This window comes from Cheilinus undulatus, linkage group 7, assembly GCF_018320785.1.
Source record: "Cheilinus undulatus linkage group 7, ASM1832078v1, whole genome shotgun sequence".
NCBI lineage: Eukaryota > Metazoa > Chordata > Actinopteri > Labriformes > Labridae > Cheilinus > Cheilinus undulatus.
The window spans coordinates 3,432,788-3,447,963 of record NC_054871.1 but is presented as its reverse complement, the minus strand read 5'-3'; the positions used below and the strand labels follow the sequence as shown (position 1 = coordinate 3,447,963).

Below are 15,176 nucleotides of genomic sequence, written 5' to 3'. Positions count from 1 at the left end.
TCCTTTTTTATATTTACGTAACCCCCAGTCTGCCAATCAGATCATTAATGTAAAGACAAATTAGAACCATGGATCATAAATATTTTTAATTTTGATTGTTACATTATTCTGTTGATAAAAACAGTGTTTCATTTGTTTATATTGCTGAATCTAACAGGGCCATCAGTTTAAACTGTCTCTGCTTAGTGAGGACACTATGACCAGTCCAGGTTTGAGGGTTTGTCCAGGCTAGGTTCAGGTCTCCGTTAGGGTCCAGGTGTACTAGTCTATCCAGACAGTCATGGTGTTTGTTAGGAGCAGTATGTGGAGCTGTCGATCATGTGCAGGTTTTCTAGTGCGTCTGGCTCTGCGTTCACTCGCAGCATGTCCACCTCCAGTGGGTGGAGTCTACCGGTGATGACCAGAGAATGGAGCGGACCGCCAAGGTCGCATGACACCAGCTGACGTAGCGTCCCAGTGCAGATCTTCTGATCATCAGCACCGAGCCTGGCCACGCCCACGCACACTGTGTCCTCCGTCATACCTGTGGAGGACACAAAGGAAACAGCTGACTGGCTCCTTAAGGATACAGGGCGGGGTCTGTCTCCACCAGCAAAGGAGAGGAACTGGCTTCAGGTCTGATCACAAGACTAGAGTTTTTGAGGATTTCGTCCCTTACATCATTAAAAACAGTAAACAAAAACTAGACTTCATCTTGATGCAAAAAAAGTAAAATTTACAAGCAAAAATATGTTCAGTTAGCCACCAGCAGTGCCTTTTCAACAGCTTTTCTCCATAATGTTGTCATAAACATGCTGTTAAAGGCATTTATTAACTATGTAGTAAATAAATCTGGAGGGGCACTGGCCAGATGGAAACCAAAACTCTAATTAACCTCCTAAGACCCTGCGTGCACATATTGGGACATAACACTTTAACTTTCTAAACATAATAATAACAATAATAATTTCTTTGATTTTTTTTTAGGTATTTGTCTGGAATGTCCACCAAAGTTTAAGGAATTTGCTTAAAATTTGGGCAAATATGCAATTTCAATATTTCATTTGAATTTGCCTGGAAATTTTCAAGTATTCTCATGGAAATTCAATGTTTTGTTTTTTTTTTTTTTACATTTTGGAGAGATGGATTGGAAGATTTGGGGGAATTTTGCTTTGAGTTTTTCTTGGAAATATGGGAAAATTGTGGGGATGGTTGGGAAAATTTATTTGGAAATTTTCAGGCCTTTTTATGGAAATCAAGGAAAATTGTTTGATTTTTTTTAGGAATTTGATTGGGAATTTGGAGGTGGGGGTGTTCCTTAGAACACTGAAAAAGTCTCATGGAAATTTTAAAGGATCTGTTTGGATGTTTTGTCTTTGACATGAAAATTTGGAGAATGTTTTTGTAAATTTTTAAGAATTTTCTATGGAATTTTTGGGGTATTTGCCCTCAGATTTGGGAATTTCTTTTTGGAAATTCACATGTTTTTTCCCCACTCTTTTTACTGTTTAAGAAGGCTTTATGATGAAGTTTTGCTGAAACATTTGGGGACTTTTCAGTGAAACTTTAGGGTACTTTTAATGAAATACTTAATAAATATGTTTAAGGATTTCTACAGAAATTTTAGGTAATTTCCTTGAATTTTTGGGGAATTTGTGTGGGTTTTGGAAAGGAAAATTTCCAAGAAACTCCTGTTCAAAGACCAGGTTGATGTTTGAAACTATCAGATTCTTCTTATCCCAAATAAATGGGAGAAACTTAAAATGCTTCCAAAACTAAAGCTCAGGTCTCAGGAGGTTAAGACAAGTCATAAGAGGTAGCTGACGTGCTTTTCTGGATCTTTCTGTGAACGCCCTGAGCTGGATACCACTTAAAAGTCAGTTTCAGTCTTTTTAGCTGAGATGAAAAGTCCAGATCTCTAAAAAGAGCTGCATGTCCCATCACTACAACACAAGGCTATATGGACAAAAATAAAGCCATGCTTTTTGTTTACTGGCAAAGTAACGCTGGTCATGCCAGTTAACACAGCGGTTTTTAATGTGTGCCAGTACAGGTTGCATCTACACTACCAATCCAGTTTGCATAATGGATCCCAAACCAGCTCCATCAGTCTGAGCTGTCAAATACCAAACTGTTTTAAGGTCACACTGAGGTGCATCCACACTGAGCATTAGGGATTACCAAAACAGATTCAAATCCCTGTCCAAACAGGGATGTTAACATCCCTAATCCCTGTTAGCTTCCTGTGCTAACACAACAACCGCTCATTCATAAAAATAAAAAAAACGTTTACTCTGGAGCCTCAGGTCCTAAAATGTTCCAGGCAAACTTTGAGCTTTGAAATCAGCACTGTGTGTTTTCAGCCACTCAGCTGTCACTTACCAAGCTCCTCCCCCTCCTCCCTCCTCCTCTGGATGATCTGAATCAGCTGATCTGCAGCCTGACTGACCGTCATGAAGCGAGGAGGCTCGTAGATCTTTTTACCTCTGAAAGACAAAGCAGAAAAATATAAAACATCTCTCTTCATTAATACTGAGCGTAAATACAAAAGTTAATCAAGATTTTCTAAAATTCTCACCAGTCTTCTTTGTTTAGATTTTGGACCTTTATTTGACAAGACAGGGGAAATAGTAGGACCAAGAGGAGATGAATGCAGGAAAGGAGTTGAGAGTCAAAGCTGACGGGTTTGAGGAGGGAAGCCTCATCCATATAACCGCACGGCTTTCAGACCACAATTCTGACTGTTTCCTCAAAACCAGGGGTGTCAAACTCAATCACAGCAGGGGCCGGATTCTGGATACCTTTTTAACCATAAACTGTCAACCTTGTTTCACCAGTAATAAAATATGAAAAAAAAATTCACACTGATGATAAACGATTTTGACATTTAAAAAAGTTTAAAAGATACTTTTAAAGGCTCACAATCTGAGAAAAGTAAATTTAGTTCAAAAATATCAAAACATGAAATTGAAACAGAAAAATATTTTTTTTAAAGGCAAATATATTAGAAAGAAAGTCAAAATCATGAGTTTAAAAGGTCAAAATATGAAATAAAATTTAAAATTTTGAATCATTGACTTTTAATATCATGGTTAGTCTAAAAAGGTCAACCTATGTGATTATGAAGTCAAAGTTTGGAGTTGAAAATATGAGGTAAAATACAAAAAAGCTGGTTAAAAAGATCAGAATATCACTTAAAAATTAGAATTATGAATCTTAAAGCTCAAAATATTATATGAGAAGTCAGAATTATGAGTTGAAATGCTCAAGTATGAAATTGAAGGTCAAAATCCTAAGTTTGAGTTCAAATTGTGAGATGCTAAATTGAAACTATGAAATTAAAACACAAATTAATTTCTTTTCCCACATTCCTGACTTCTTACCTAAATATTTTCACTCCTTACTTTTTCAGATTTTGTGACTTAACAAGGAAATCTTGAATCATCAAGGATAAGTTCACATTTTTATACTTGAGAAGAGAATTTTTTTGTAAACTAGGGATATCAAACCACAGATTCCAGTTTGGTTTCATGTGAATTTACAACTTTATAATATTGTGAATTCAAAAAACATGGTGTTTTTGGGTTAAGGGCCAAATTTGACCTTTTACCTTAAGATTTTTCCTCATGACAGTTTTTTTTATACTCCGAAAAACTCAGAATCTGAGATACTCAGATTGGTTTTATGTAAATATCAGGCTTTATAATTTCAAAGATTCATTTTATTTTTTCTTAAAAAAGTAAACTGATCCGCTTTCTTTTTCTTTTTTTTGTTTTGTTTTTCAGGGTTGCCTTAACACGCTGTCAAACATTTTGTCTAATCACGGTTTTTAAAGAGGATATGCACATCTCATTTTATCATCTGAGCAGACACAGCCCCCAGGGGTGCCAAGACCCCAGGTTGGGAACCACCGCCTTAATGCACTGACTGCTGCCATGTAATTGGTTGATTAGATCTTTGCATTAATGAGCAGCTGAACAGGTGTACCTAATAAAGTGACCTGGATACAAAGATATTGATTAGCCAGTTTTCTCCCTATAATATCATGAATCTTGGTCTTTTGAGGTTCTCCAGAATCATCCAGCCTCCTCAGAGCTGTAAAACCCAGAGAGGGATCAGTCTTACCTCATCATGTTCTCCACGCTCTGCTCTTTGACCTTAATGTCTGCAAATACAAACAGAAGGAAAACATTTCATCAGGGCGCTCCTAACACCTTCAGCACTTGGAGATGGATAAAGGAATCCTGAATATTTCAATAATTAGCATGTTTATGTACTTTAACCTGATGTTGATACTGGGTTATAGTTTTCTGAATGATTTCTCAGTAAGTTCTTGTGGATGCTTTTGCAGCACATGAGTACTACAGTAATACTATTACTACTACAGTATTACAACTTTCATTAGTACAGAGATTTATAAGCATCAATAAGCATTTATAAGCATATTTTTAAACAAGAAATTAGCCAATGTTGTGAGCCACGGACTTTTATATAACTACCTTGGTATCAAATCAATGAATTTTACTAGTATTATATCATTAGCCTCATAGCATAATTGCCTGAGTCATTTTCAGTCATCAGCCTCACTCTACTCTCCTAACGCTGCTGATTCTTGTCCCTTATTTTTCTGAAAACCTTAAAATATGACGTATGCGGTTATGCTACGAGGCTGACGATATCAGAGATTATAATTCTGATGGTGAAACCATCAGATTATGGCAGCATTAAGACTGATCTCACCTGCCAGTCATTCTCTCAGCCTTATTAATAATAAAAGCTCTTAGTGCCGTGATTTCAGGTCTGCAGATGTCAAAAAGCTTTAAACCACAAAGAGGTTCAGTTTGGAGACTCTCAGACGGAGACGATGATGGATGAGTGTCTGTCTGTCTGTGTTTTTAGGGGCTTTTATTCTTTTATTTCCTGTCATGAATGTTAAGAGCCAGCTGGGACACACTCTCACACACTCTGCCCTCATTACACAAACAGTCACCAGCAGGTTATCCCCTCCCTCAGGACTCTTTCTGCTGGGGGTGGGGGGTTCCAGGGGGTCTCACTGTGATTGGAGGGGGGGGTTTGATTGATGATGATGGTCTATGTGGATAAACAGACACCTGGTGGCACTACAGGGAAAACCTCTGGTCCAGCTGCTACAGTCAAGTTTAGTCCAGGTTCATGTGTTCAAGGATGAGTCTGGATCCAATGTGGGTTCAGTTAAACTTAACTACTGAACAGTGCCAGTAAAGATTAAAATATTCAAATGTGATTAATCTTGGGATTTCTGGAGTTAATCACAATTAATTGCAACATATTGACAACATTTAAAATTGGACTATTTTGCATTTTAAAACTCGTTTGTGTGATCCTGGATTATAATCCTCAATTATTATTATTATTTTTGTTATTATATTATTATGATGATGATGATTATTATTATCATTATCATTATTATTCTAATAATAATAATAATTATTATTATTATTGTCAACATGACTATTCTTATTTTTATTATTATAATTATTATTATTATATTGTTATTATATTATTATTATCATTATTATTATCATTATTAATATATCATTATTTTTATTTTTTATTATTATTATTGTATTGTTATTATATTATTGTTATTATCATTATTATCATCATTATCATTCTAATTTTAATTATTATTATAATTACTTTCATTATTATTTTCATTATCATAATACTATTATCATTATTATTATTATTATTATTATTATTATTATATTATCATCATTAATAATATTATTATCATTATTACTATTAATATTATGTTGGTTTATTTATCTATTCATGTGATGTATTTGCACTTGTATGTATGTATGTCTTTCTTTTATTTTGTCCAATCTCCTTTTTATTTTATTTTTTATGTCATTGTATTTTTTTTTGTTGTTGTTGTTGCTGTTATCATAACTATTTTTCTCTGCATAAAGCCACATACTAATGACCCTAACACTCAACTTTCACAACAGATTTACTTTTTAAAATCTCTCTATTCATTATTATTAATAAATATGATTTTTATTTATCTTTCTTTTCCTTCCACGCTTCATCTCTCACTGTTCCTCACGTAAGACTTGAATATCACTCATCAGTCTTGGTTTTTCTCACTAATTTAAAAAAGAGGAAAGACTCTGGATACTTATGTCAATGTGATATTTATGTTTTTATTCTAATAAATCTAATAAAATGTCTGAAATTATGTTTTCTCTTTGTCATGATTGGGTGCTGAGTGTAGATTAATAAGAATAAAAATGAATTTAAATGACTGCAGCATCAGGATAAAATATAATGAAACTGAAAAGGTGAAGGGGTCTGGATACTTCCTGGATTCACTGTTACACCATTATAATAATTTATAATCACAGTGGATTAGTCAGCAAACAGTAGAGTCTGTTGTAAAAGAAATATCCTGTTTCTCTTTCATTATTTGGTGAAAAAAGCTCAACTCATGTTTGTTTGGTGACTTTTTATCCAACGCTTTTATTATCAATGGTCAATAACCAATATGCCTCAATAACCAGTTTAATAATGTCACTAAAGAGGCACATTCAACACTGATTACTCCGTCCTCTTCTTCTCCTGCTATAATATCTACCCCCCCCTTACTCCCCTATCTAAATGGTCCCACCTATTTTATCAATTATTATGAATTAATGTAATCAACTATTAATTAATTATTAAGCCTATGACGCCCGTGCATGCTGATACAACCGTGTCTGTCTGTGTGTGGTTTGTGTCTCACCCAGCAGACAGAGCGTGTGCAGTCCAGCTGATCTGTTTTTACAGATCTTATCGTAGAAACTCTCCGGTCTCCACGTGTCCGTCCAAAACACCAGCGACACCGTCTCCCCGAAGTTATACAGCTGAAACACAGAGAGGTTAAGGCTGGCATTTAAAGAGGAAATAAACATGTGGTTTCGTTTTACCGCTGATGGTGACTCTGAATGTCACGTCTTTAAAACCCAAACAGCTGATCTGAGGTGAGCTGGTTCATGAAACATCTTCATTTTTATTTATAGAAACTCTGAAAATATCAGAAGACATTTTTAACTTCTACATTTGTGATGAAACTCCTCTATATCACACATAACATCAAGAATATAAATAGTTTTGCCATGAATATCTAAAATTATGGAGCCTTTTTAGCCTCATGCAGCCATTTGTTATCATTTTATAAATCAAAAGTGCTCAAAGATTAAATAGTTTAGGTAAAAACAGTTTATTTACATCCTCTAATGACATGAATCTGTTTATTTAAATGATCTCTGAGGTACTGGACTGCAGATTACCCCCCCTCCCCTCCTTCCTTATAACAGTTATTATAGCCAGAATGAGCGTGGAGGGTCCTGTGGTGAGGGGGGCGGGACAGCAGACAGCAGGGACTGATGGGATTGACTCCCAGTGGAGGGAGTGTGGTCCTCATTAGCATGCCCCGCCCCCTCATTAACATATTAACGAGCTCCCAGCGGAGACACCGTTAGTATCAACACTAAAGGACAGAGAGAGAGAGAGAGGGACAGCTGGGTCCTGCTCTCTGATTGGCTGCTGTGACAGGTCAGTTATTGATGACTCCACATCAGTGAAAACATCAGTTTAATGAGATTCTTTAGCAGATGGGACACATGGAGCCTTCATATGGGGTCAGGTTTATATCAACAACCATTTCACCCAGTGGTATTCCACTGGGTGAAATGGAATGAAAGAATCGTGCAATCCAAACACTGATGTGTGAGTGCAGTGTTACTCAACCCTGCTCAACCAAAGAGCCAAACTGTTGAAAAATACCTTTGCAATAGCCACAATCTAAGTGGTGCAAAGTGGCAAAAATGGGTTAAAGTGGCGCTAAGAATTCGTTTAAGGTGGCAAAAATGGTCAAAAACTGAGAGAAAAGTGTCAAAAAATTGGTGAGAAGTGACAAAAAAATGAATAAAGGGTTGCAAAATTGGCAAAAAGCAGCAAAAGGGGGGAAAGGGGGAAAAAAATAGCAATAAGCAGGATTAAAGTGGTCAAATCTGGTGAAAAAGGGCAAAAACGGGATAAAAGTTGCAAAAAGAAATGGAAAAAGTTGGCTTAAAGCAGTAAAAATTAATTAAAGTGGCCAAAATTGAAATAAGGGAAAACACTGCAATTAAGGACAATGGAAATATACAGACAAAAAATAAGGGTGACTATTAAAGCCAACTGTATAAGTGTGGGAGACAAACTGATTAATGTGACATGCAATAGATAATATAAGGTTTTCTGCAGGAATAATGTTTCAAATTTAGACATAAAAGAGCAACACGCTGAGTATCACTGCGTTAGTGCATAAAAACAGTTTCTGCTTTACTTTGTTATTTGGTACTGGCTTAAACTAAGAGCAGCTGACTTCTTTGGATACAGACCTGCTTTTATTTTAAAAGAGGACATTCTAACATAAACGTAACCACAGGAAAAGGAACTTTTTATGGATTACCAAGAAAATCATTAAACACTTAAAGGGTACAGTCCTTATAAAAGGATTCACTCCTTAGATATTGTACCCTTCTGTTGATTTTATAAATCAAAGATCATGATCATGATCAATATATTTTTTTTATTTAAAAAATTCATTAAAAAACTTCTTTAATCTGAAAGTGAAAACTTCTGAACGATTTGTGAAAATAATTTGAAGTTTCCCCCAAATATTGCGATTATGATGTAATATGCAATTATTTTCAGGTAACGTATTTTATGTGTTTTTCAACAAACATATGCAATAAATAATTCTTTATTTAAACAAGCACAATATTAAATAAGTTTTACTAAGAATAAACAATTACAAAATATCCTACTGTGATTTTGGCTAATATATCAAGTTTTGTATCAAGTGAGATATTAAAGGGATTTTTCTGGTATTCTCATTTTGATTAAGAAAAACACATGAACAAGAAAAGCAGGATTTTAAAAATAAATAAATAAATAAACAAAGATATGTGGATGTTTGTATAATGTGTAGAGCAAAAAAAAGAAAAAAGATTGCATCAAACTTGTATTTTGACACGTTTCAGGTTAAAGAATTATTCATATTGCCAGTGAATCTAATTTGTGATTAACTGTCCAACCCTGCTATAAAGTAATGTGAATGGAATGAAAATCTGAAATGTAAAATAAGTGACTGTATAAATATTCACCTTCTTTAAAGTGACTGATCTAATTCAACAGAGGTCCAGACAGTTGGTGCTAGTAGTCTCACAGTTAGTGAAATGGGGATCAGCTGAGTGCAATGACTGTGTCTCAGTGATTGTAGTATAAAGACACCTGAAGGTCCAGTCACTGGTTAATCAGTATTCCTGGCTACCATTGCACCATGAAGACAAAAGAACACTCCAAGAAACTCAGAGACAAGGTTATTGAAAAGTATGAGTCAGGGGTTAAAGACAAAAACATTCCCAAGGCTCTGAACATCCCCCAGAGTTCAGTTAAACCCATCATGAAGAAATGAAGGAATATGTCACATGTGTAAATCTGTCTAGATCAGACCGTCCTCACAAACTGAGTGGACGTGCAAGAAGGAGACTAGTGAGAGAGGCCACCAAGACACCTATGACTACTCTGAAGGAGTTCCAAGCTTCAGCAGCTGAGATGGGAGAGACTCTGCAGACAACAACGGTTGGCGGGGTTCTTCACCAGTCAGAGCTTTATGGGAGAGTGGCAAAGAGAAAGACACTGTTGAAGAAAACTCAGATTCAATCTGGACTAGAGTTCACCAAAAGGACTGTGGGAGACTCCATGGTCAAGAGGAAGAGATGAGACCAAAATAGAGATTTTTGACCATCAGACACCAACCACTGACATCACCACAAACACACCATCCTCACTCTGGAGCACGGAGGTGGCAGCATCATGCTGTGGGGATGCTTCTTAACAGCCGGCCCTGGAAGGCTTGTAAAAATAAAGGGTAAAATTAATGCAGCAAAATAAAGGAAAATTCTTCTAGGACAATCTAATTCAGTCTGAGAGAGAACGACGGCTTGGGAGAAGATTTATTTTCCAATGAGACAATGAGCTGAAGCATACTGAGAAATGGTTTAAAGACAACAAGGGGAATGTTCTGGAGTGGCCGAGTCAAAACCCAGACCTCAATCCAGTAGAGACTGTGTGGCTGGACTTGAAAGGGTCTGTTCGGACCGGTTTAGCAAAGAAGAATGGAATAAGGTTAAAGAGTCCAGATGTTTGAGCCTGACTGAGATCTATCCACACAGACTCAGAGCTGCCAAAGGTGACTCTACTAAATGCTGATGAGAAGGGGGGATATTCATATTTCGTATTTATGTTGTCACTTATTTTACATCACATTAAGAATAAAGAAAAGGATAAGAAAAAAATAAATAAATCAACAAGAGAAAAACTTTTAATTATAATCATTAAAAAAAAATTCTTGGGGCGCAGGAGGCCGGTGGTTTCTGGCGTGCCCCATGTGCACGGACAGCCGAGGTTCGAAACCGTCCTGAGGCCCTTTACCGCAGTGTTAATTTTGGCACTTATTTTAAACTTTTAGTCTTAGTTTTAGTCTTTAAATGAAATGCATTTTAGTTTTTATCACATTTTAGTCATTTCTATCCTTTTAGGTTTTAGTCGACGATAACTCAAAACATTTTAGTCTAGTTTTATTCCATAAAAAGTCCTCACATTTCAGTCTTTACTTTTAGTCCACGCATTTATTTTCTTGCCTAAATCTGGTATCAAATCATGGTAGTGTGTTCTCTGCCCCCTGCCAGACCTGGGGTCCCTGCTTTCTACAGCTGAGAGGCAGAATAGATGCAGCTGCATTGTTTTTTGACAGATTTACCCACAGTGGAGAAATATCACAGATTTTGAATGTCCAACAAAACTACATTACATATTAGTCTAGTTTTAGTCATCTTGACAAAAACTAAATTTAGTTTTTGTAATTTTTAGTCATCACAGATCTATTTTTGTTAGTTTTAGTCTTGCTTTTGTCATGGAAAAAAAGGCTGTCAACAAACATTTTTAGAAATGTGAGCAGTAAAAAGGTAAATATTAATGAACGTGAGGTTCAGATGACTTCTGACTCATCCTCTGAGCTGTCTGTGAGTTTTTAAGGTTAAATAAGACATTATGGAGCAGTGATGGATTCATTTACAGGTGTGACATACCTGTAGACCACAGCAGCCCACTGCATTCATGATGGAGGCATTATGGATGACTCTGTACGGTATCCCAGCATTCACTGCTCTCAAGACCAGGTCGCTGTGGGTGGTTGCTCTGCAGGAACAGACGTGAACATTATAGATTCTAAACTCAGGACTGATGGTGGATGTTTGTTTCGCATTTTAGACCACAAAACAGACCAGTTTGTCTGACAGCTCATGCCTTTGCCCACCCTCACTAGGTGTGCTTAGCCTTAAATCGATATGACACAGCAGGTAAACACCTGAAACTAATACCTGTCCTGAAACAAACACCTCTCTACAACAAAAAGAATGTGCTGTGAATCAGGAGTCAGTTTGAATCCAAAATTGACACCAAGAGCTGAAATTGAAATTTGAGATGTTGAAAGATTTACACTCCCACTCTTTAACCACACATAATCCAGAGGGATTAAGCTGTGACTTTAAATTTATCACCCAATCTTCCCCTCGTTCTCTCCCACAGCAGCTTCTAATCAAAAACATGACTGAGGATCCATTTTTAAAGGTCTGGTGCTTTTTAATGCCACAGATCACTAAAATAACAGATTATAAAACACATTATCAAACTTTAGTGGAGACCCAAAAATACTTCGAAAACTCTAAAAACAGGTACCTTTACTGATTAACTTTTCTCAGAATTTAAAAACCAAGTTTTGTGACCGACCTCTGACAGCTGCAGAGGTCACAGACGGTTTAAACCGAAGTGTGATGGAAAGAAAATCTCAATTTTTAGTCTTCAGTGGGTCAAAAAGCAGCAGCTTCTCTTCTCATGTAAACTGTAAAACCGACATGAGATGAACAAACGTCAGCAGAGCTGGAGAGCAGAACTGCACTCTGTTATTAGCTCACACAGGAATCTGGTGGTTTTGGGGAGAAATCTGCACAAATGAAGGCCAAGCTGCTCTGAGAGGAGCTCTGTGGTCACATCAAACTCTGTGTATGTGAATGTGCTGACACAGCAGACCTCAGCTATGTGGGATCAATACCAGGACCAGCTCAGTCCTCAGACGTGGACAACATGACTCACCCGAACGGGTCGCCCACCACCAGGAATGCCACATCAGTCACATCAGCATCCTTTAGGATCTCCTCAGCCCCCTGCTCCACCAGGTCTCTGTCTGCCAGGATCAGCTCCTTCCCGTAAAATTCCTCCTGGGGGCGCCAGAGAGCAGACACGAAATTAGAAACATGACGTTAACAGAGCTAGCATGAAAAGAACAGGGCTAACACACTGTTCAAACATGCAACAGGTAAATTCCTTTATTATGAGGCGCTCAGCCGTGTGGCGGGAATCACTGGAATGCTTCTACTTCGCTTCACCCCTGAATGAAACGAACTCTGAATGAACCTTTAAGCAAGTACGATTGGCCATGGCAACAGGGGAGTTTCAGCCACAAACGCAAAGAATAATTGTTCTACATCTTAAGTGAGCAGCACAATACAAGACTGTGATACAGCAACAGAATGGCAGCTTCCTGTAGCAGTTAACATGTCCTTATGGAGAAGTGTTCAACATAGTTTAACAATGATTCAGTCCTGTTCCAGTAAATCAACAAAAAATAAAAATTTCTATGAGAATAATGTTGCCGTCTATCTAATAATATAGAGCAGGGTTGTAAAACTCAATCACAAAAGGGGCCGGATTCTGAATAAAGATCTAACCTGAGGGCCTAACAGGGTCCACATTCAACTGTCAACCACATTTTTGACAGTAATAAATTATGGTGAAAAAATTAGCACTGATGATAAAGGATTTCGAAATGCAGGAAGTCAGGATGATAAGTTACAAGGCATAAAATCTGCAACAAAAAGTCAAACTTATTAGCTTGAAAGGTCAAAACACAAAATAATATTGAAAAGGTCAATATATTTGATAAAAAAAAGTCAAAATAATAAATTGAAAAGGTCAAAAAAAAGAGACAAAATCAAAATAATAAATTGAAAAAGCTAAAATTATTAGAAAAAGTCAAAATTATAAGTTGAAAAGGTTGAACTATGAAACAAAAATCAAAATAATAAATTGAAAATGGTCAAAATAAGAGATAAAAAGCCCAAATTATAAATTTAAAAAGTCAAAATATGAGTTAAAAAGTCAAAACAATAAATTGAAAAGTTCAAAATATGAGATAAGTCAAAATAATAATTTTTTTAAAAGTCAAAAAATGAGATAAAAGTCAAAATAATAAATTGAAAAAGCTAAAATTATTAGATTAAGTCAAAATTATAAGTTGAAAAGGTTGAAATATGAGACAAAAATTTAAAAAACAAATTGAAAATGGTCAAAATATGGGATAAAAAGTCATAATAATAAATTTAAAAAAGTCAAAATATGAGTTAAAAATTCAAAATAATAAATTGAAAAGTTCAAAATATGAGATAAAAAGTTAAAATTCTAAATTGCAAACACTAAAATTATTAGATTAAGTCAAAATTATAAGTTGAAAAGGTTGGAATATGAGACAAAATTCAAAATAATAAATTGAAAAGTTCAAAATATGAAATGAAAGTCCAAATAATCAACTGAGGACATAATTGCGCAATGCAAAATTGAAAATATGAAATGAAAACACAAATGACTTCTTTTCCCACATTTCTTTTTGTCTAATTTTTTTACTCTTTATTTTTTTTCCACATTTTTTTATGACTTTGCAGATGCACATTATTGATCTCAAACTGGGACTCTGCGTTGTTACAGCTATAAACAGGCAAAGCAGAAGATATGCCATAAATAAGCATAAAAATTATTCAGTAAAAAGTAAAAAGGCCTAAACATACACAAGATGTAAGCTAGAAAAAATGAGACCATTAATGCTGTTATTAGGCATTTAGAGTGCAAGTACAGTGTGCAGAGGAACAATCTGAAAATATTAACCACTGAGGAAAAGTACTGACTCAGTGATAAAAGATGTAAATGTTCAAAGATGAAAATAAGGAGAGCAGGAGATAGCAGCATGAAAGGAAACAGACATAGTTCTCTGAAATACTAACTTCTAGTTGGTGGTAACTGAGTATTTATGACACGTCAGTTCTTTCTCAAACTTAGAGTGAACATAGAAACAACTCCACCTCTGTATGACTTCAAAATAAATCATGTGCAAATAGTCTCTTATTGTCTAAATATGACTTTGCCATGACTATTGCAAAGTTTTCTCCAAGCTTACAGGCAGTCTTTAAAACCAAAGTAGTCTCCTGACTGAAAACCAGGTGCAGTATCGCCTCCAGTAGTGTTGTGTTGGACTTCATTAGATGTTTTGTGCAGCTGTGCTGTGGTGATGCTGCCTACATTTAGGAAATACTAACACCGTATTTACTGTAATGGTAAACTAACTGTCAGGTACCAAATCTAAGGACATTTAAGCTGATACCACATATAAATACGGAATTAAACTTGGTATCAGCACTAATTTGGTTGGTGCATCCCTAGTTAAGATTGACCCCGGTCTCCCCTATAGTGTGTAAATCCTCCAGACTGATGGAGACAGAGGGGATTTCTGTGGCTGTGCCTCCAGACTCACCAGAGCCTCCTTGCCCACTGTCAGGATGGAGGTGTACGCCTCCAGGTAAACTCTGGAGCAGCCCTTCACCGCCTGTAGACCCTTCACCGTGATGTCCGAGGCGTCCCCCAGACCCAGACCGATCAGATACAGCATGCTGCCGGCGACACTGTGTACGGAGAGTCGGTGTTAAACTACAGAATAGAGAAATATCTTTATATAAAACTTTTACCACCCCCTTAGCACTTAGGTTATCTGTTTTCACGTGTGGGATCTATGGGCTGACTGGAATACGGCGTGCCGTAAACTGTTTAGGTTTTACGGCAGCTACAGCAGCGATACGTTCTGCTCTGACAGACGTTACGTCAAACCCGATAAACGGATCTTCTTGTTTTATAAATGATTCCTTATTAATTGGATTTAATGTAAATTAAATCGATTATGAATATATATTCCAGCGTGTTGTGAAACAGTTTCTAATTCGGCTGACATAAAAGGAGAAAGT

The 15,176-nt window shown here is 36.2% G+C and overlaps 1 protein-coding gene across 1 annotated transcript; it reads right to left on the bottom strand.

Annotated features, from left to right (window-relative positions):
- Positions 1 to 71: 71 nt before the first annotated feature.
- On the bottom strand, positions 72 to 14,961 carry dph5 (diphthamide biosynthesis 5). The gene is made up of 7 exons (XM_041790737.1): positions 14,693 to 14,961; positions 12,205 to 12,329; positions 11,142 to 11,250; positions 6,746 to 6,866; positions 4,105 to 4,144; positions 2,362 to 2,465; positions 72 to 523 (listed from the first exon to the last, which is right to left on the bottom strand). The coding sequence occupies exons 1-7, from the start codon at positions 14,825 to 14,827 to the stop codon at positions 291 to 293; spliced, it is 867 nt and encodes a 288-aa protein (XP_041646671.1). The 5' UTR covers positions 14,828 to 14,961; the 3' UTR covers positions 72 to 290.
- Between the last annotated feature and the right edge of the window lie 215 nt (positions 14,962 to 15,176).